Source organism: Neoarius graeffei, chromosome 28, assembly GCF_027579695.1.
Source record: "Neoarius graeffei isolate fNeoGra1 chromosome 28, fNeoGra1.pri, whole genome shotgun sequence".
NCBI lineage: Eukaryota > Metazoa > Chordata > Actinopteri > Siluriformes > Ariidae > Neoarius > Neoarius graeffei.
In genome coordinates, this window is record NC_083596.1 from 36,990,085 (window position 1) to 37,013,839 (window position 23,755).

Consider the following 23,755-nt stretch of genomic DNA (forward strand, 5'->3'; position numbering starts at 1 on the left):
TAATTGTTTTACCTCATTACTAGCCCTAAATTGCCAATGTCCCAACATTTTTTTGGAAATGTACTGCAGGCCTGAAATGCAGGAACGGATGTATATGAACAAATGAAATGAAGCTGATCAGACAAATCATGAACTATCTCGGGTTTATTCTGTCTGCAATCAAATATAAGTTAAAGTAAATTTATAACTCACTTTCTCTTTTTATTTGCATTTTCCATACTGTCCCAACTCTTTCTGATTTTGGGTTGCATCATACACAACCCACGCAAATAAATAAATAAATAAATAAATAAATAAATAAAAATTATATCACACACTCATTTCATTGGACCACCTTTAGCTTTGATTATGTGGCAAGTTTGCTGTGGCATTGTTTCAAAAAACTTTATGCAACATCACTACATTTATGTCCATCCAGAGTTGCATTAATTTTTCCCCGACATCTTGTCTTGATGACAGGAGAGTCAATCCACTCAGTAGACTCTTCTGCAGCACATCCCAGACTTTCAGTAGGGGTAAGGGGGAGGATTCTGTGGTGTCTAATTCATGTGTGAAAATGATTCCTCATGTTTCCTGAACCACTCTTTCACAATTTCAACCCCAATTGCCCATGCAATCATTAAGATTAAACACCAAATGTTTAAGATCTCTGATCAGGGTCAGTCAAGAGTTTTGGGGTTTTTTTCAACCACATTTCTTCCGTGAAGTTGATGGTTCACCACTATCCTTCCTTGTTTTAATAATGCGTTGGTCAGTTCTTAAATCGAGACGGCCTTTCAATTTCATAAAATCGGTGAAATTTAGTTCCCTCTGAACTTTGGTCAATGTGATATATATTTATTTCTGTAATATCTCACAAAATATCAGGCCATTCTGTGGCTGGGAAGTTATTTAATTTGAGCTGTTCGTGCCATACCTCCATTTGTTTCTCTTTTCTTTAGCTTTAGGCAGACTAGAAAAAGATTTCTTTTGAATCTGTTTGCACAACAGCGCTTTCCAAATTTAGATCTGTTTTTTTTAATGTTTTCGTAGCATTTGAGCTGTGTTACTTTCGCCTCCGTTAACATCACATGCATTCCCTTTATTGTATGTTATTGCACTTTCTGCTGTCTAGACAACACAATTGAGGGGATTCCCTAGCAAATAATGTGCATTAAATCACTTGCTTCACACAGTCAAGCAGACAGAGGAAGTCCATGTGCACATGTGCAGGTTTACCTTGACCGTGCACTGACAGTTACATCATCTTGCCGCTAAGGGGCTCATTTCACCGAGTACGATCTGGAAAAATCGCACGCGACCACGCACAACTATGATCGCAGCTATGTTTTCCCGTAGTCGCGGACAAAATCCGTGCGACCTAAACCCATTATTTTTGGTGTACGCTCTATGTTTGATGTTATCTCGTTCGACCTTCGATGTGTACGCTCTACCTGCGTCCTATACGCTCTGTAGACGCTTTACATACGCTCTACTTGCGTCTAGCCACTCGATCTGATGTGATCTTAACACGACCAAGGCTCGTTCTGTTCGACCAATCTGCGACATAGCGTCGATCTCTCGGCGATCTATCCTCGCAAGTGCGCGGCCTCGGCCGATCAAGGCTCAATCTTGGCCGATCTAGCTACATACAAGTTGCAACGTACCCTCGATCAATACGATTTAGCCTGTGATATAAACGTTCTAGCCTCGCTCTGTACGCTCAATTCTTGATCTTTTCTAGACAGATTCTCGCCTGAGCTACGCGCAAATTGTCACAGTCGCCCAGATTTGCGTGTGACCCACTGCGACCGTATAAAAAGGCCCGGCGATCGGTGGCCGACCATCAGTTTTTGACCAGCCTCCGAAGGGACAACATGGACCCAATCGTTCTGCATCATGCTATGTTATTACAGCACCGTCAGGGGTGAAAGTAACTTTTATTTCTTGCTGTTACTATTATTTTGAGTCATAGTGCGCGCGCACAGCGCGCACCGGAAAATACACCTAATTATTTATTATTGTCTACTTATCAAGCATTCACTAGGACTTCTTATCACTCAGTAGTACTAGTATAGTACTTTATCACACTATCACTCTTTCATCCACCTGTATCAGTTTTTGATTATAAATAAATTGCAAACATCATTTCAACAACACAATTTAATAACATTTTTTTAGCTGAACAGTTGAAAACTAACTTTTCATTTTGGACATTGGACACAGAACAGTGTAACAGAACAGAAAAGTGAACGTTTTTAGGTAAAACACTTAAAATAAATTCCAAAGAGGCTTGAACATTTGAGAAAGTGCGTGCGTTCTAGAGTAAGTGCATGTGTTGTCAGTGCGCGTGCCATGCATTGGTAGCCTAGTTACTCTGCTCGCTCCAACCAGACAGTAATCTAGAATCTTTGCCCCAACTTCCACTCGATTTACGAATTCTGATCAAAGTAATTTTTAAATAGCCTATCATGAAACATTAACATGTTTCTTTATATGCCTTTTTATTTGGGAGACTTTGCAACTAACGTCTGTCTGCTAAAACACTTTGATTACCAGCTATTACCACGTTATAGCACAAGATCTGGTTAAGCCGTACGCGCGCTGTAACCAGCACGCGTACGGCTTAATTTTTTTTTTTAGTTTAAAATTTTTTTTTCAGAGACAGTATATTTTTCTTTCCGGTACGGCCAAATCTTTTAGTGGTACACCGGACTGGCCAGGACCGGCTTACTTTCACCCCTGAGCACCGTGCCCTGCAACTGCAGCAAGACTCTCTGGTTATGCTTAATGCGCCCTATTTATATGACATTCAGTACGTGTAGCTTTAATAGGATTAGGCGAATGTAGGTCACAACTTAAGCGATGGTTGATCTTTATTGGTTGAAGTAGGTCGCACCTTAATCCTCTCTAGAATCCAATCGTGCCCATGGGAAGAATAGGGAGCGTACGGGTCTAGGGAAGGTCTGGGACAGGGTGCGCGGAGCGAGGCTTGATCGCAAAAGAGTGAAGCTAGATCACACGGATTGAGTGAGTGTTGAGGACGGGCCGAGCAGCACAACCATGCGCGCAATCAGTTCTCGCTCGAGAAGACTGAGCATCGCTCATCCCCGTTCTAGCCTCGATTGTCTCTCGACCAATGTATCCTTTCCTCGGCCTTGTTCGCTCTTTCAATGCTCTCTGTGCGACTTTTAGGTCGAGGCTCAGTTTTTTGACATGTTAAAAAACCGAGCTACGATCTCTTTGTTGGGGAGACCATTCCTCGACCGCGTACAACCACGGAAGACCAAGGCGTGACCAACCCTCGGTCAACCGTCGACTGCATACGACCTGTGGCGACCAAGCCACGCTCCGAGATCGCAGCTCAGTCTTCCGGGAAGATTTCTCAGTGAAATGACCCCCTAAACGAACAGCTGATCACACCGAGGTGTTCGCTGACTGCCAGTATAGTTTGGTTCTGCATTTCCTTTCTTTCATAACATAATGTCTTTTCTTCTCGCTTTCTGTTATTGTAGTCGGTCTTCCACGTTTCATTCGCACACTCACGTCCTCCATTTTTCTCTCCTGTTTCAAATTTGTGTCCCACAATGCCTTGCGCAAATAGGGAAAGCCCACCATGTGATGCATGACGTAGTATCTTGAATTGGATCATGTTGAAGCAGGCAAAAATACTGGAGAATTTAGGGCCATGTGGCCACAATTCATTAATTGTTCTATTTAAAATAAATAAATAAATAAAATTAGAAGTCTGTGATTCGAATTCAGTAGCTTTTGGTCCACTAAACAAAAATAACTGGGTGTCAGGGAAAATTCTTTTTATGACCTACACTTGAGAAATCTGAAAGGCAGTACAGCTTTAACCCAATTCCAGTCATTTCAGCAATCTCCTTAGTTGTATTCTTTGCTTGATACAGGCCAATATTTTGACCCTTCTGAAACACAGTAACATATTTGCTATGACCATGAGATACGTCTTCTGACACGATTGTTTAAGAAATGAGAAGCTGCATCAGTTAGGGTTAAAAGAATTGTTGCCAGCTGAAACATTAATCACTGCAGTAGCTAATTATCCAATCAATTTGCTTATTGAAATCCAAATAGCAACTTTTTTTTGGTCAGGCAGTATCTAAACATAGATATCCCGTTTGTTTTTTTCTCATTTGAAAAGTAAATTTCAATAAATTTCAATAAAATTCCCTCTATGGCCTATGGACATCATCTAAACTCATTAATTCATTCATTAATATTGGGCTATTATTTACATTTTGAGTCATTTAAATATGTACAACATGAAACCAAATCACCAAAATAATTACTTTCACTTTGATTTGTACTAGGCAAACAGATTCCTATGTAAGAAAGTGTGAACCCCCACCTGCCTGGCCACTGCTTAAAATGATGGAGAACTTCCATGGCATTCTGCATACTGATCAACAGTAAACGTGTACACAAGCACGTGTGTGCGCACACACATACACACACCCTCTACCACAGCAGCTCAATCATGCAATGCTACGCCCCTTTAACACACACACACACACACACACACACACACACACACAAACCTACCACTCCCTCTACATGATCACAGGTCTGTTTCCTATTCGGTAAACAGGCCTACCTAATTCTTCTCCAAATGCAAATAGCGTTATTAAAAACAGTGCCTATTGCACACATTCAGACGTGGTCCCTAGTCCAGAAGCATGTTTTGATTTGCTTGTCAATCTAGTTCATTTGCCTTGAGATGACAAGGGGAAAATATAAAGGGGAAAAGGAATGGAGGCAAACAGGGCTGTCTGATTTGTAGGTAAGCACTGCCCAGAATAATTATACAGCCAATGAATCACTTGGTTTTGATTGGTGGGCTTGTTGATCCATGGATGTATCATCTAAATTCCGATCAACAGTCATACAGACTGAAGCTCTCACCTTTTTTTTTATCCTTGCAGAGGAAGCAAAGAAAAATATAGCTACAAGCAGCATGAGGTGTGCTCAATCTCCAAGAATGCTGCAGTCTGTTTTATGAGCCAGTGTTGGCATGTAGTTGTTATTATGCTGCATCAGTGAACATACAGTGCATGTGAACTTTGAGCCACACTGCAAGATGTACAGTGGACTTACGTGTACGCCACACTTCCTGTTTGAGCGTCAACCCGTGTTAACTGACTGTCTCACCATGGCAACACCATTTGGGATATCAGCATTCTTTTTGCACTTTATCATCCTGAAGGATATCAGATCATGCTGACCATATTTGGTATCAAACAAATGAACTGTAAAGAAAGCGGCATTATTGAACATACAGTACTACACTGCATGATGTACATTGGAATTATGCCACACTTCCTGTTTATGAGGCATATTATATAAACTGATTTCATTGCCATGACAACAGTGTGTAAGATATCAAAAATTCCTGTGCAGTTTAGCATCATGGACATCTTGTCATCATACTAGTATTGAGCAAATTTGTCTCTTTGAATTTGACTGTATTTAAAAAACAAAACCTCTCAGAAGGCACAAAATCGAAAATGGCCGAGTTGTTGTTGGTCAGAGTCCGACACGTTAATTTCTGAATACATTCCTCACCTCATCTAAGGAACCGTTCTCCACCCTGAACCTTCCGGCTCTCTGTATGGCTCCATCTGCATCGCTGGAGATCAGCTGTGAAGAAAGACAAAGTTGATTAGTGTCTCACCATGTCCAGGATACATTTCATGCTGTGGAAGTGAATGGAGCTTTGATTGAAATGACAGTCCAAATCTCTCACACACTCAGAACTATTCTCATTATGAATCTGTTAATGTGAGACAGTTTCAACCAACTACACCTACAATATTTGAGACAAATTAGGGCCCTTTTTTCACCTTTTTAACACTGTCACCATAACAATGATCTGAGCTAGTATCAGCTAAATAGCTGCTGAGATTGAATATAGATAAAATAGATTGGTTTAACTCTTTAGTTATAAAGAGGTTTTTGAATTGCTGTAGCTTTGCTGTAGCTTTGGGGGGACGGCACAGTGGTGTAGTGGTTAGCACTGTTGCCTCACAGCAAGAAGGTTCTAGGTTCGAGCCCAGTGGCCAACGGGAGCCTTTCTGTGTGGAGTTTGCATGTTCTCCCCGTGTCTGTGTGGGTTTTCTCTGGGTGCTCCGGTTTCCCCCATAGTCCAAAGACATGCAGGTTAGGCTAATAGAGATCTTGCAGTCACGTGACCGGCAAGTACACAGCCGCCATCTTGTCGGTAAAAAACACAGTTGAATACTGCTGCACTCGTGTACAGAATGGATCAATTTCAACCGACGGACTACACGGCTCATTTTTCTAATGAACAGATAACTAGATATATGTCTAAAATAAACGACCTACAGATTAGTGACCCTTATGGCTTACCGGACGGAGTTTTCACGACCGTGTCAGTGGATGTTGAACTGCCAGCGGAATACCCAGACGTGTATAATTACCAGACATGTGGACTCGAGTCATGTGACTTGGACTCGAGTCAGACTCGAGTCACCATTTTGATGACTTGAGACTTGAAATCCCTAGATGAGGAATGACTTGCAACTCGACTCGGACTTGCACGCTGTTGACTCGAGACTTGACTTGGACTTGACAGTTTTAGCTTGCAATGACTTGGCGTATCAGGTATAAATATTCTTTTTTTCCCCCCCTCGATTTTGAATCCAAGTACACTCGTTATTATTTGAATGTGGTGTAGCTCCTTGTCCTAGGCTACGGCAGCTCAATCCACTAGCACTAGGTGTCACTCAAGCACTTCAACTGGTTCAAATGAAAAACCAAACGGTAATGGGCAACGAGGACGCTGAATGATGAACGGACGGATAAAAACATGATTCCCCGCGTAATTTCCTTTGGATTTAAAGAATACTCCAATACAGATGGCAAACACATTGCTACGTGCAGAACATGTGGAGCCACAATTTCGGACAGCCAGTCAACCACATCAAACTTCGCTCGTCACCTGAGGCTGCATAAGGAAAAGTAAGTAACAAAGCCAGCTAGCAAGAATCTGTACAGGCTAGAAGTGGAATGTGTTAATATATTAATGCTGTCAAGGATTTGTTTTGCTTTGCTGAATGCAAAATAGTGAAGTAGATTTTTTTTATTGGATTGCTTTTGTGTTCAGTCTAGTGTTAGATTATGTGGGCTAGACTACCAGTTAACACACATTGGGAAGGCATAGCCAGAAGGTGGTGATTTGGTCAGAGCAGAGAACGTTTACAAGATTGTTATAAAGGCTCTGGTCAGAACGACACAGACTTATGATAAGAACAGGACAGCAAAGGATAAAACGTGAATCAAATAAACAGTTACCCAGGCTGCAAACTAAGTATGTAAAACAGAAGTTCGCTCTTTGCAATGAGAAAGTCAGTGCTTGTCATGAAAGGCATTTAAACCACCGAGACGAGATGACCAGCAATGCAAGTTAAACCAGGCGTTTAACTGTTTGCTACGTACTGCACCAAGTCGTGGACGCTGTGCGATGTGTGTTATTAGTGCTGGGATTACGTGTCAGAGACATTCAATTCTATTCTCTTCCTCTCTCTGGTGTCATGTAGGCAATGTGAATAATGGGCCATTTGGGCTATGTAAAATGTAAGCTCAGCTAGGGCTGTGCGATGTCCCCTTAATTGGCATCGACGATGTTTACAGTGCAAACATCGTGATGGACGATGATATGGGGGGGGGGGGGATTTTAATACCACGTTATTAAATATATTATTATTATTATTATTATTATTATTATTATTATTATTAAAAGTATTAGATACTCATCCGAGGCTTTGGCACGTAAAGGAAAAAAAGCGCTAGGTGATGTGGAATATTTGGCCTTGATAACGGATATGTGGTCCAGCTGCAACATGATGCCCTATATGTCAGCTACCGTACATTATGTGGACCGAGAGTGGGCAATGCAGTCCAAATGCCTGCAGACGAGTTTCATGCCAGAGACACATTCAGCGGACAATTTAGAAGACGCATTGCGCGAGACACTTGCCGAATGGAAAATAGAGGAGAAAAAGATCGCCTGCATAACAACGGGGCGAATATTGTCACAGCCATCAGGCAATTGAAATGGCCGTGGTTAAGTTGTTTTGGGCACAATTTGAACCTGGCCATAACCAACTCGCTTGCGCAACAGAGGGCCAGTACAGACCGAGCGTTTGGAGTTTGCCGAGCAGTCAACACTGCGTTTGCGCACAGCTGGCTTCGGAGAAATGAGCTGCGCAAAGCGCAGGTGGAAATGAACCTCCCCGAGCACTCACTGATCACCGCAAGATATTAATCTGCTCTAACAATGAAAGACTAGTATTCAAATTATGAGAAGAAACTACACTTAAGCTATTACTCATTGTTTATTTACACCATATCAATTGAAGATGCGTTTCGGCCTTCAGTGCGCACTTGAACGCGCTAATTTTTCCAATTTATTAGTGTTTGAATTATTGCACCAGCTTTTAAAATCATGATTTAATATTGTTTTTTTTTACTGTCTTTACATTTATCAGAATCACCTTCATTCTTCCATTTGGTTTGACATTATGGCTTAGAGTGGACCATTTTGTGTCTGAAAGTAGGCCTGTTTACCAGATTAAAGTTATTTGACTTCTGCCGAAGTCTGCGCTTCACTGCCGTTTGATAAGGTGCAATATTTCCCGACTGAAGTCGTTAATAGTGGCTATTTGTTTGAACAACATGACAAATTTTACATTAAAAGTATAGTAGGCTAAAAAATGAAGTCGAAATTTATTATTAGTAGCATACTGTATTTGTGTAACCATGTTATGTTCACTAGCACGTCGCTGCACCATAGCCTACGTGAACAAGCGGTAATAGGATATTACTTTATAATGATTTATATAATTATGTATTTATATATATGTTATATAATATATTTATATATTAAACAAAACTAACTAACTAAACTAACAAAAAACTAACTTTTTAGGTTAAATAGGCCCAGATGATACCGTATATGCATGTTTATGACAGGAGGGGGCGTGGTATCACGATGGTGGCTCTCCATCGTGATGGATGACCACCATCGTCGATGGACGATGGCATCGTCTATCGGCACAGACCTAAGCTCAGCTGACGTTTTATAGCGCAGTACATCCCGACAGATTGGAGTGTAGCCTACTCCGACGCGAAGCATTATCCCACAGTCTTACCCAAACGACAGGGCACACAATGCCTCTAAATAGCGTGGCTTTACCAGTGTATTTATTAGTCTCTGGCGAGAAACCAAATTCGCCAAAAGCACGCAACTTGGATCTGGAGGATTCCGCTGAACATTCTGAAATTCACAACAACTGTTTATTCTACTTTATTATACGGCTCTCTAGAATGTTGCCAGGGCTTCATTCTCACATTCTGGCCAGAGCCCTAGAGGACTCTGATTCTGGCTACATCGTCACAACGTTCTGTGTTTACTGAGGCTACCGGTATTTTAGCGAGTGTTTAGTGAATGCATTGTGGTCTAGCTAAACTGCTTAAGGGAACATCCTGGCTGGCTTGTATTAAACATTATACTGTGTATAAACAAATATGTTCAGATTAAATGAACTCAGACTTTGATATTGAAAATGATAAAAACATGTTAATGTCTACATGATTAAAAACAGAAAACAAGTAGGCCTAATAATTTTACATTTTTTTTTCTTGTTTAGATTTGCAGAATATCTGAAGAACAAGATCAACCCAAGTGAGACAGAGCAGCCGTCCATTTCTGGATTCCTTACTGCAAAAGACAGACAGTACAATGCTACCCACCCACAACAAAAAGCCATCACAAATTCAATACTAACAGATTTGGTCATTGGATGCAACATCCCTCTCTCAGTAGTGGAGAACAGATATTTCCGGAATTTTTTGTCAGTTAGTTGGTCTCTCTCACACACACAAACGTACTCAAGTCACGTTGTATTGTGTTGAAGGCGTGTCATGTTGTATGTTGGGACAGTGCCTAACTTCAGAAGGAAAACCATTCTTTGATTCTAAAAGTACACAGATCATCTGTTAGCTTGGACTTTGAGTTTCATGTCTTAAAATGCACATGAAAAGCATTTTTATGTGAAAAATGACATGAATGAAATGAAAAGAAAATGATTTTTGTTACACAGTACCAGTACTAGTTTTGTTTAGAATTTTGTTTGAATTTCTCACTAATTTTCCAATAAAAAATTTAAGGAAATGGTCATACTTTCACTCATTCTCACACCCTTAGCCTCAGATGTACACTGACTCACTCAAACTAAACTCACTGAAAATTTAGGATGCTTTACTAACGTTAACTAACTAATCATTGTCTCCTCTGAGATTCTTTGATTGTCTTGGGGCAAGCTCTAAAACATTTTAAAATGGAAAAGAATGGGTGTACTGTAGTTACTTATGCTGATTCTATGAATCATTACATTACATTTAGCAGACATTTTTATCCAAGGTGACTGGAAAAGGAGGACATACACTGCAGTGTGGAGAGGTAATACATTTGTGATCAAAAATGTGTTGATTGCCTGTAGAATAAATGGTGACTTGTTAGGGACTTGGAAAAAAATGAGACTTGGACTTGGACTCGACTTGGCTTGGGTAGGACTTGGACTTGGACTTGACTTGGTCAAAAGTGCCTTGACTTGTGACTTGACTCGGACTTGAGTGGTAGGACTTGAGACTTACTTGTGACTTGCACATTAGTGACTTTGTCCCACCTCTGATAATTACCTCATCAACTTTCCCTCACTGTTCAGTGGTGAAGCACTGCGTGCTTATAAATCTCTGCACAGTTATCTTTACAGAAATTCAGGATTTGTCAGCGACTCAGATGTGGCATCTTGTAAACAAGAAAATAATCCTCATTGGACGGGTAAGTCACTTAAGTATTAAGTATAGCACTGACCAGCCGATTATAGAATAGAATAAGGTAATTCCAGCTGTAATTCCAAATTGTCCGTGTTGTTTACCATGGATCTGGCATTGGAGAAGTAGAGGCTTAGCAGTGGAGATTTGAGTGGCTGTTTTCTGAGCTTAGTCAACAGCCCGGTGTACCCTCCTGGATTTCGCGCATGCGCAGTAGGCTTGGTAGGACAAATCCAAGAGGTAGGATAACTTTACAGAACACCGGCTCTGCAGCCTCGCTTTTGCTTCCGCTCCCGGCGCCGCCTTCTTCGCTTTGCTTCCGATAACAATCCACGGAGACCCCGCTGGTCTCGCTATCTCGTCCGGAATGTTGTGCATGCGATGGAAATCGCTACAAACCGTCATTTTCTGCTGGAAACCAATATCCAGTAAGTCCATACGGTTGTAGTGGATATTGAAGTCCGGTACAGATGAACAACACACAAAAATACACACAAAAAACATTAAAAACGTGCACAGGTAGGGAGAGCTTGTAGCCGCAGCCGTTGTAGTAGAATTGTATATAGTAGGGTTTTCCAGAAGAAAAGGTAGACGTAAAAGCAGAAGTAGAACTAGAAGTAGAAGGCGGAAATATGGCGTTTGACCGACAAGATGGCGTCTGTCACAATCTGGATCGGCTGTGACGTCACATGCAAGTGCTCCATTGGTGGCTATAAATTGACCGTAGGTGTGAGTGTGAACGGTTGTCTCTATGTGTCAGCCCTGTGATGATCTGGTGACTTGTCCAGGGTGTACCCCACCTCTCGCCCATAGTCAGCTGGGATAGGCTCCAGCTTGCCTGTGACCCTGCTCAGGATAAGCGTTTACGGATAATGGATGGATGTAGCTTTGAAGGTGTTGCATACAATCACTTTATTAGGAACACCATTACACCTCCTGTTTTATGCAGTTATCTAATCAGCCGATCCCTTAACAGCAGCACAATGAATAAAATCATGCAGATACAAATCAAGAGCTTCAGTTAATGTTCACTTCAAACAAGAGAATGGGAAAAATTGTGATCTCTGTGACTTTCACTGTGGCATGGGTGTTGGTTTGAGCCAGATGGACTGGTTTGAGTATTTCAGAAACTGTTGATCTTCTGGGGTTTTCACACACAACAGTATCTAGAGTTTACAAAGAATGATGCAAAAAATAAAAAATAAAAAACATTGAGTGAGCGACAGTTCTGTGGGTGGAAACAAACGCCTTGTTGATATGAGAGGTAAGAGGAAAATGGTCAGATTGGTTTGAGCTGCCAGGAAGGATATAGTAACTCATAGCAACTCTTTACAACCGTAATGAGCAGAAAAGCATCTCAGCATGCAACAACAGAAGACCACACTGGGTTCCACTCCTGCCAGCTAAGAACAGGCATTTTAAAATCAAGAACAAGTTCCTATTAAAGTGGCCTGTGAGTGTATGTGCCAGAATCCACTTCCCAGAGAACATCATGCCTTCAAACATGGCTACTATGGACTACATTTCCCAGCACTCATATAGACTTTCCCATTCACAGTCACCTGATTACAAATCATGTTCACCTGTTCACCTTCACACTCACATGCTACATATACACAGAATCTGCCCAAGGACTCATTGTGAAGTAATGCTCAGAGTACGTGTACCTGACCTAACCAAGCCTGACAAAAAAAAAAAAAAAAATCCAAGCATAACTGATTTTCTGGTATTTTGATCCTGTTTTGGTTTCCTGGTTTCTTGAGGTTTTTGGAATGTGTCTCATTCACACTGGTTGCCTGACCTTTGCCTGTTCTCTGACTATGATTTTTGCCTACAACTTTGGATTTACCTGCAAGTATTTCAGTAAGCTTCTAACTTCATTTGCGTCCTCCTGGATTCAGCTCTTGTGACATGAGGCAAAAAAATCAACAGAACAGAACAACATTGTATACTGTTGAATGTCCCAAAAAGGTATTTTTAGTTATACTACAATGTTGGAACGTTGCCAGTGAAAAATGTTCAATTCACCATGTCATACATTTCCTCATATTCATTCACTTACAGTGCTCATTTTTCACTGGCACTCCATGTTTGTGTTTTTTATTCCCTGCCCGGAAACTCTCAACTGATCACACTGAAAATGTTTTTGTGATTTTTATTTCCAACTCTGAAAGCTCCACTGTGACCAAAAAAATAGTGGCGGCAGCACTTTCAAGGAAAGTGACTGCTTTCCTTGCACCTTGCTCACCGTTTGATAAGATGTAAAAAGTGCACCGGGGTTTGAGAAGAGAAAAAAAGAAACATCAGGTGAAAAAAATTCTAATAACATCTTTATTATACGTAGACCTGAAAAAGGCTGACCAAGTTCGTTTAAAGAATTTAGACCTTTCCCTTTGGAAATGGTACTTTTTCTTTTTTTATTTTATTTTTTAAATCATCGCCATGATGTCATGAAGGAGCAACGTGTTAAATATGACTGAATTTGTATTTTCTTGCATGGGAAAGCCAAGAGAAGATAAATGAAAGCCTTACTACAATCCTAAGCCTGAGTACTTCTTTAAAAATTGACAGTGTGTTACATCATAACATGGAGCTCTTTTATGAAAATATTTCCCCATATCATCAAGTTCTGCTGAAGCTCTTCATTGGGTTGGGTTCTCAGGCTGTTGGCCTCCAGCTAAACGCGCAGAAAACCAAAGTGATGCACCTGAACCCCTCAACTTCATGCTCTTGAAAACTTGAGTATAGAGAAAGTTGACGACTTTTTAAGTACAGTGTCTTGCTAAAGTATTCATCCCCCTTGGTGTTTGTCCTGTTTTGTTGCATTACAAGCTGGAATTAAAATACAACCCCGATTCCAAAAAAGTTGGGACAAAGTACAAATTGTAAATGAAAACGGAATGCAATGATGTGGAAGTTTCAAAATTGCATATTTTATTCAGAATAGAACATAGATGACATATCAAATGTTTAAACTGAGAAAATGTAAAAATTAGGTGATTTTAAATTTCATGACAACACATCTCAAAAAAGTTGGGACAAGGCCATGTTTACCACTGTGAGACATCCCCTTTTCTCTTTACAACAGTCTGTAAACGTCTGGGGACTGAGGAGACAAGTTGCTCAAGTTTAGGGATAGGAAGGTTAACCCATTCTTGTCTAATGTAGGATTCTAGTTGCTCAACTGTCTTAGGTCTTTTTTGTCGTATCTTCTGTTTTATTATGCACCAAATGTTTTCTATGGGTGAAAGATCTGGACTGCAAGCTGGCCAGTTCAGTACCCGGACCCTTCTTCTACACAGCCATGATGTTGTAATTGATGCAGTATGTGGTTTGGCATTGTCATGTTGGAAAATGCAAGGTCTTCCCTGAAAGAGACGTCGTCTGGATGGGAGCATATGTTGCTTTAGAACCTAGATATACCTTTCAGCATTGATGGTGTCTTTCCAGATGTGTAAGCTGCCCATGCCACATGCACTACTGCAACCCCATACCATCAGAGATGCAGGCTTCTGAACTGAGCGCTGATAACAACTTGGGTCGTCCTTCTCCTCTTTAGTCCAAATGACACGGTGTCCCTGATTTCCATAAAGAACTTCAAATTTTGATTCGTCTGACCACAGAACAGTTTTCCACTTTGCCACAGTCCATTTTAAATGAGCCTTGGCCCAGAGAAGACGTCTGCGCTTCTGGATCATGTTTAGATACGGCTTCTTTGAACTATAGAGTTTTAGCTGGCAATGGCGGATGGCACGGTGAATTGTGTTCACAGATAATGTTCTCTGGAAATATTCCTGAGCCCATTTTGTGATTTCCAATACAGAAGCATGCCTGTATGTGATGCAGTGCCGACTAAGGGCCCGAAGATCATGGGCACCCAGTATGGTTTTCCAGCCTTGACCCTTACGCACAGAGATTCTTCCAGATTCTCTGAATCTTTTGATGATATTATGCACTGTAGATGATGATATGTTCAAACTCTCTGCAATTTTACACTGTCGAACTCCTTTCTGATATTGCTCCACTATTTGTCGGCGCAGAATTAGGGGGATTGGTGATCCTCTTCCCATCTTTACTTCTGAGAGCCGCTGCCACTCCAAGATGCTCTTTTTATACCCAGTCATGTTAATGACCTATTGCCGATTGACCTAATGAGTTGCAATTTGGTCCTCCAGCTGTTCCTTTTTTGTACCTTTAACTTTTCCAGCCTCTTATTGCCCCTGTCCCAACTTTTTTGAGATGTGTTGCTGTCATGAAATTTCAAATGAGCCAATATTTGGCATGAAATTTCAAAATGTCTCACTTTCGACATTTGATATGTTGTCTATGTTCTATTGTGAATACAATATCAGTTTTTGAGATTTGTAAATTATTGCATTCCATTTTTATTTACAATTTGTACTTTGTCCCAACTTTTTTGGAATCGGGGTTGTACCTAGATTTTTTGAGAGGGTTAGCAGCATTTGATTGACACAACATGCCTACCACTTTAAAGGTGCACATTGTTTTTGTATTGTGATACAAACAATAATTAAGATGAAAAAATAGAAATCTGGAGTGTGCATAAGTATTCACCCCCTCAAAGTCAATACTTTGTAGAGCCACCTTTTGCTACAATTACAGCTGCAAGTCTCTTGGGTTATGTCTCTATTAGCTTAGCACATCTAGCCACTGGGATTTTTGCTCATTCCTCAAAGCAAAACTGCTCCAACTCCTTCAAGTTAGATGGGTTGTGTTAGTGTACAGCAATCTTCAAGTTATGCCACAGATATTCAATTGGATTGAGGTCTGGGCTTTGATTCAGCTATTCCAAGACATTTACATGTTTCCCTTTAAACCACTCCACTGTCACTTTAGCAGTATGTTTAGGGTCATTGTCCTGCTTGACTGTGAACCTTCGTCCCAGTCTCAAACCTCTGGCTGACTCAAACAGGTTTTCCTCCAGAATTGCCCTGTATTTAATGCCATCCATCTTTCATTCAGTCCTGACCAGCTTTCCTGTCCCTGCAGATGAAAAACATCCCCACAGCATGATGCTGCCACCACCATGCTTCATTGTAGGGATGGTGTTCTCAAGGTGTTGGGTTTGCACCACACATGGCATTTCCCATGATGGCCAAAAAGTTCATTTTTTGTCTCATTTGACCAGAGAATCTTCTTCCATGTGTTTGGGGAGTCTGCCACATGCTGTTGGGCAAACTCCAAACGTGTTTTCTTCAGCAATGACTTTTTTTCTGGCCACTCTTCTATAAAGCCCCATTCTGTGGGGTGTACAGCTTAAAGTGGTCCTATGGACAGATACTCCCATCTCCACTGTGGATCTTTGCAGCTCCTTCAGTGTTATCTTTGGTGTCTTTGTTGCATCTCTGATTAACGCCCTCCTTGCCCGGTCTATGAGTATTGGTGGGCGGCCTTCTCTTGTCAGGTTTGTAGTGGTGCCATTTTCTTTCCATTTTGCTATAATGGATTTAATGGTGCTCTGTGGGATATTCAAAGTTTGGGATATTTTTTATGACCCAAACCCTGATCTATACTTCTCCACAACCTTTTCCCTGACCTGTTTGGAGTGCTCCTTGGTTCTCATGTTGCTTGCTTACTAGTGTTTCAGAATCAGGGTCCTTCCAGAACAGGTTGATTTATACAGACATCATGTGATAGATCATTTGACACTTTGATTGCACGCAGGTGGAGCTTAACCAACTAATTATGTGACTTATGAAGTGAATTGGTTGGACCAGCTCTTATTTAGGGGTTTCATACGAAAGGGGGTGAATACCTGTGCACACTCCAGATTTCTATTTTTTCATCTTAATTATCGTTTGTGTCACAATAAAAAAAAAACAATGTGCACCTTTAAAGTGGTAGGCATGTCGTGTAAATCAAACGGTGCTAACCCCCCAAATATCCATTTTAATTCCAGCTTATAATGCAACAAAATAGGACAAACACTAAGGGGGGTGAATACTTTTGCAAGGCACTGTACCTGGGCAGTTGGACAAGTACACCCTATGATATCAACTGTTGAAAAGCCAAAGCATGGGGTGCCTTTAATGCCCTAAACAAAGTCTGGGTCACACCTCTGACCAAGGAAACCAAGATCAGATTTTTTAAAGCATCAGTTGAGTCCATACTATTATATGGTTCAGAATCTTGGTCCTTGACTAAAGCTCAGGAAAAGTCCCTGGATGGTACCTTTACTCATATGCTGCGAAGAGTCCTAAATGTATCCTGGCATGATCGCTGGTCTAACAATCAGCTCTATGGCGGCTTACCCCACCTCTCCTGTATCATCAGGAAATGATGTCTTGCTCTTTGTGGTCACGTTATGCAGCAAGACCAACCTACAGCACAAGTGTTGCTCTGGGAGGCCGACACAAAGCATAAGGTTGGCCGGCAGTGTACCACTCTGAACATGGTACTCGAAAGGGATACAGTCCCTGGGCAAAGATATCTCTGCAAATTACTGGCCTGCTGAATGTCAGATGATGATGATGATGATGATGATGATGACGATTACCCATATTTATTTTTTATTCAATTATCTGTAGTAAATGTCTGTCATTCTGGAGGAAAAGAGAAATTTCATCCTTCTCATCCCTTATTTTCCCCTTCTCCTCACTCCCTCTCTCACTTTTTCTCCTTTTAGCAAGTTCCCATATTTTTTCCCCTAAAGTGACTCAGCTGGAGTTAGATGAGTTTGTGTTGGAGGTGAGAAATAAAATGTGGTTATGATAGAGAAGTAGAGAGGAACATGGCGGGGAAAGTGGGAAAACATGAGTGAGGCCACTGTGACACAAACTCTGCTATCAACACCACATAATCGGCACACAGAAATACATGCACACATACAATCACGCACGCACGCACACGCATACACACACACACACTTTTGTTTACATGAAAGCCCTTCAGTGACACCAGCTGCACACACAATTTCAGACTATTTGCAGAGACCGTGTGTGTGTGTGTGTGTGTGTGTGTGTGTGTGTGTGTGTGAGAGAGAGAGAGTATGGGAGAAGTGAGAGACCTACTCTACATTCACCACAACCTGTAAATGACTCTTGGTAATGTATGAAGCACATTCTGGTGTGTGTGTGTGTGTGTGTGTGTGTGTGTGTGTGTGTGTGTGTGTGTGTGTGTGTGTGTGTGTGCGCACGTGCATCACAATCCCCTTTGACACAATGTAATCTCTTTTGCACTGGGAAATTGTGACATCCTCCAGACGGAACAACGTTGGTTGCTAAGCAACAGACGATAGAACCTCACCCATCCCCTCTCCATTTGTGCCCACTCTCTCTTTCCCCCTTTTACTTCCATCCACCTGTTGATCAGCACACTCATCTCTCTTGCGCACTCTCTCACTGTGTGCATCTATACAGTATCGTGATACAATTTAAAATAATTGTTGTATTGGTAAATCTCATGGTATAATATACAGTATACCAGATCCATTTTTTTAAACCAGGAAAGACCAATGTGTGAACCAAGAACAACCACGATAGCAACACTGTTTATATATATATATATATATATATATATATATATATATATATATATATATATATATATATATATATGCGCGCTCCGGTTTCCCACACAGTCCAAAGACATGCAGGTTAGGCTAATTGGTGGCCCTAAATTGACCGTAGGTGTGAATGCGAATGTGCATGGTTGTTTGTCTATGTGTCAGCCCTGCGATAACCTGGCGACTTGTCCAGGGTGTACCCCGCCTCTCGCCCATAGTCAGCTGGGATAGGCTCCAGCTTGTCTGCGACCCTGTAGAACAGGATAATGGATGGATTCATGGATACACACACACACACACACAATATTTATGTGTGGATATAGAAATTGGTATGCCCCTGAGCATCATTAATTAAGCTAGTGAGCTTCCTAATACAGCCATAACACAGACTAAAGTAATTAGCTCATCCGATCAGCAAAAAAAAAAAAGAAGAAGTTTTGATAAACAATAATTTTGTAACCAATGACAGCATGTTGGAGCTGGGACTAGATGAGTGAAAGGTCACTGAAATAAAGATCAGTGACTAGAGATAATAGAAAATGTACTTGTTTTTACGTAATACTCCTTCGGCATTTTTACCTAAAGTAGAAATACAAAAAGTATTCCTGATTTACAGTTATACCATCTTGCTTTTGTGTGATTGGTGGTCTGCCTTGTTCTAGAGCAGCCATCACCACGAGTCACTGGACGAGTCACCCACACACATATGCTAGCATTCACACAATTTTACATGTGCTAATGTCTGATGTAGCTGTCGTAAACATAGTTGTAGATGAGCTGTTAATGTGTTAAAATGAGAGAGATGAGCTGATGATTCGTTAGATACAAATACAAAGAATGGATTTAGCAAACAAAGCAAAGGAGAGGGCTTTGTGCTCTGTGAAAATGTCAAGAGGAGGTACTACAGCATTTCCTACCATACAAGTAACCTGATAAAAAAAAATCTTAGATGTACAGTACCAGTCAAAAGTTTGGACAGACCTTCTATTCTAAGTCAGTGGGTTTTTTTTCTTAATATTCATTAATTAAAAGACACCTCATTCCTTAAAGTAATGATGGATGTTGTTTCTCTTTACTTAGTTGAGCGGTTCTTGACATCATACGGATAATACTAAAAGAGTATTTTTATTATTTACTATTTACTGTGTTTTTATTATTTACTGTTTGATCTCAAACACATTAAGAAGGCAAGAAACTAATCCACTAATTAACTTTTGACGAGACACACCTTCCATCCATCCGTTATCTGTAGCCGCTTATTCTGTACAGGGTCGTGGGCAAGCTGGAGCCTATCCCAGCTGACTATGGGCGAGAGGTGGGGTACACCCTGGACAAGTCGCCAGGTCATCACAGGGCTGACACATAGAGACAAATAATCGTTCACACTCACATTCACACCTACAGTCAATGTAGAGCCACCAATTAACCTAACCTGCATGTCTTTGGACTGTGCAGGAAACCAGAACTCCCGGAGGAAACCCACACAGACACAGGGAGAGCATGCAAACTCCACAAAGAAAGGCCCTCGTCAGCCGCTGGGCTCAAACCCAGGACCTTCTTGCTGTGAGGCGACAGTGCTAACCACTACACCACCGTACAAGGCACACCTGTTAATTGAAAAGCACTCCAGGTGACGACCTCATGAAGCTGTTTAAGATAATGCCAATAGTGTGCAAAGCGTCATCAAGGTAAACACTGGCTACTTTGAAGAATCAAAAACATCAAAACATGTATCTGTTCCATACATTATTTCATAGTTTTGATGTCTTCAGTGTTATTCTACAATGTAGAGAACAGTCAAATACAGAAAAACCTATGAACGAGTAGGAGTGTACAAACTTTTGACTTGTACTGTAAAACTGAGCATGAGATGTTCATTGCTGGATGGGTGAAAACAATGTCTGCAGGAAGTGAAAATAACCACTTCTACCCACTATGTTGTTCTTGATGATCTGCAGCTATTGGTCATTGACAATGAGGAATTTCAGACACAACGAACACAACAAAGTGCTTTTCTGAAGTAGAACAAAACCCACTGCAGCCCTACTCAGTCCGAAGTAACTAAAGTAGCTAGCTAGTGCACGTCATTTTAAAATCAACTTGCTAACATTCTAAAGAAGGAGTTGAGTAGGAAGTGCATAGGCACGTTTGTGTGCTTTTCATGGCCACTATGTAAACCAATGAAACAGAAACAGAGCTCTGAAACGTTCCACGACACCCCTGATTGATTCAGTAGGTTACTCATCTTGGTATCAGTGTCAGTATTGACAAGTACCATACTATGAGCAGCAATGATAAAATATAAATAATTTAGAAATAGCATGAGATTAATAACTACTCGAGTCTAAAGTTTAGTATGCAGTGTGCCAGGATGTTTAGAGTAATAGTGCAATCTGAGGGAATGGATATGCATCATCTGCCTAGCTATGGAAGTTAATGAAAGAAAACCAAAGGGGGTTGAGCATGGATCCCTGTGGAACACCGTATAGAATGAGGTCCATGAAGAAACATGATACAGAAAATGAAAGAGACGTGAAATAGCACAGAAAATGCAAAAAAAAAAAAAAAACCACACCAAAAAAAAAAACAACAACAGGATTTGGCTCAGTGTTTTGGAGATGTGTATTAAATTCAACAGAAAACTCCAGGTTTAGGAGTCGTGTATTCAGTGAGAGTCGTGTAGATCTCAAGTGAAATACTTTGCATTTGAAAGTTGATGGAAAAAAAGAGGTGCATTCTTCCAGGAAAAACAAAACAAAAACAAACAGGAGTGGAGATTGAGAGTTGATCTATGCAGTAAGCTAATGAATTCACATGTGCCTGCACTCGCTTACAATTTGCTCTTTCTTGGTCACAGCTTACAGGGAGAGTTAATGTGTGTGCATATGTGTGTTGGAGGGAAACTAAACCCTTCGTAAGAATGCCAAGCATGAAGATTAATGTCTGCTTTGTTTAAAACACAATATATTTTTTAATGTTTTGTTCCTGAAAGGCACAGAAAAGGACCACATCCACTTCCGAAGAAGGTGTACGAAACACAAAAAGTGAGAACAGAAATCTCAAGGTGGAATAAAATCAGTGCTGTTGTGAATGCGGATATATAATTGAGCTCATCAGAGAACCCACGAATGCGTTATCACGCCTCACACACAGCAGAGATGGCAGAGAGAAGAGAAGAGAGAAGAGGCGAGAGACAAGGGAAAGGATGCACACAGAGAGAATGGAGACAGAGAATATATAGAAAATGCAAGAAACAAGTAAAATGGGTATATAGTTTAAATTGCAGTAACAAAAAAGTAAAGGACTGTCTTGCAAACCTGACCAAATTTCATCACACGTTTGCACAAAATACTGAATCTTAAATTATATTCTGATCTGAAAACATTTAAGTTAATATTTCACGAGGTGTTAAGACATAAATACTATCTAATTATAGTTTTGCACATACAGTAGTTTAGATATAGAAGTGTCATTTTAATCATTAGTGCTGGAAAAAAAAAATCAAAAGTCTTTGGAAGGGTTCTTCATCTTATATCTCTCAAGAAAAACTAGCATTAAAGGCTCAACTCTGCCAGACAATGCCAGACTTAACTTCCTTTAAAATTGGATTTGGAATTACACCTGCGTTTGATATAATACAACCCCAGTTCCAAAAATGGTGGGACGCTGTGTAAACTGTCATTAAAAATATCCATCCATTATCCATAACTGCTTATCCTGTGCAGGGTCGCGGGCAAGGTGGAGCCTATCCCAGCTGACTATGGGCGAGAGGGAGGGTACACCCTGGACAAGTCACCAGATCATTGCAGGGCTGACACATAGAGACAAACAACCATTCACACTCAAATTCACACCTACGGTCAATTTAGAGCCACCAAGTAGCCTAACCTGCATGTCTTCGGACTGTGAGGGAAACCGGAGCACCCGGAGGAAACCCATGCAGACACGGGGAGAGCATGCAAACTACACACAGAAAGGCCCCCATCAGCCACTGGGCTCGAACCCAAAACATTCTTACTGTGAGGCGACAGTGCTAACCACTACACCACCGTGCCGCCTAAATAAAAACAGAATGTGATAATTTCCAAATCATGGAAACCCTATATGTCATTGAAAATAGTAAAAAGACAACATATCAGATATTGAAACTGAGAATTTTTTTTGTGTGTTTTGAAAAATATATGGTCATTTTTAATTTTATGTCAGCAACACGTTTCAAAAAAGTTGGGACAGGGGCATGTTTGCCACTGTGTTGCATCACCTCTACTTTTAACAACACTCTGGAAACATTTGGGAACTGAGGAGATTTTGCTGTAGTTTTGAAAGAGAAATGTTGTCCCATTCTTGCCTTATATACAATTTCAGTTGCTCGACAGTTCCAGGTCTCCTTTGTCGTATTTTGCGCTTCATAATGCGCCAAATGTTTTAAATGGGAAACAGGTCTGGACTACAGGTCTGGACTGCAGGCAGGCCAGTTTAGCACCCGGACTCTTTTACTATGGAGCCATGTAGTTTTAATATGTGCAGAAAGCATTTTGGCATTGTCTTGCTGAAAGAAGTAAGGCCTTCCCTGAAAAATATTTTTGTCTGGATGGCAGCATATTACTCTGAAACATGTATATATTATTCAACATTAATGATGCGTTCCCAGATGTACAAGCTACCCATGTCATGTCCACTAATGCACCCTCATACCATCACAGATACTGGCTTTTGAACTGTGCACTGATAACAAGCCGGATGGTCCGTCTCCTCTTTAGCCTAGGATCTCGGAACAATTTTCCACTTCGCCTCAGTCCATCATAAAAGAGCCCAGGCCCAGAGAAGGTGGCGATGTTTCTGGATATTGTTTATATCTGGTTTTAATTTGCATTTGTGGATGCAATAATGAACTGTTTTCGCAGACGATGGTTTTTTGAAGTGTTCCTGAGCCCAAACAGTGATTTCCACTACAGACACGTCTGATTTTAATGCAGCGTCTCCTGAGGGCCTGAAGATCACAGGCATCCAATGTTCGTTTTCATCCTTGTCTCTTGCATCCAGAGATTTCTCAAGATTCTCTGAATCTTTTAATAATATTATGTACCATAGATGATGTGATACTCAAATTCTTCACAATTTTACATTGAGAAAAGTTATTCTTAAATTATTGCACTCTTTGTCCATGCAGTCTTTCAGAGAACAGTGAACTCCTCCCCATCTTTATTTCTGAGAGATTCCACCTCTCTGGGATGCTCTTTTTATACCCAATCATGTGAATGACCTGTTGCCAATTAACCAAATTAGTTATTTTTAGCATTACACAACTTTTTCAGTCTTTTTTTTTTTGCCTTGTCTCAACTTTTCTGAAACGTGTTGCTGACATCAAAT

The 23,755-nt window shown here is 40.8% G+C and overlaps 1 protein-coding gene across 5 annotated transcripts in view; it reads right to left on the reverse strand.

Annotated features, from left to right (window-relative positions):
* garnl3 (GTPase activating Rap/RanGAP domain like 3) overlaps nt 1-23,755 on the reverse strand; it is a 323,893-nt gene that overhangs the window by 87,396 nt on the left and 212,742 nt on the right. For all 5 annotated transcript variants that reach the window (XM_060913215.1, XM_060913211.1, XM_060913214.1 and 2 more), the window contains one exon: nt 5,569-5,643. In XM_060913215.1, coding sequence (XP_060769198.1) covers nt 5,569-5,643 — 75 coding nt within the window. The remainder of the gene's footprint in view (nt 1-5,568; nt 5,644-23,755) is intronic.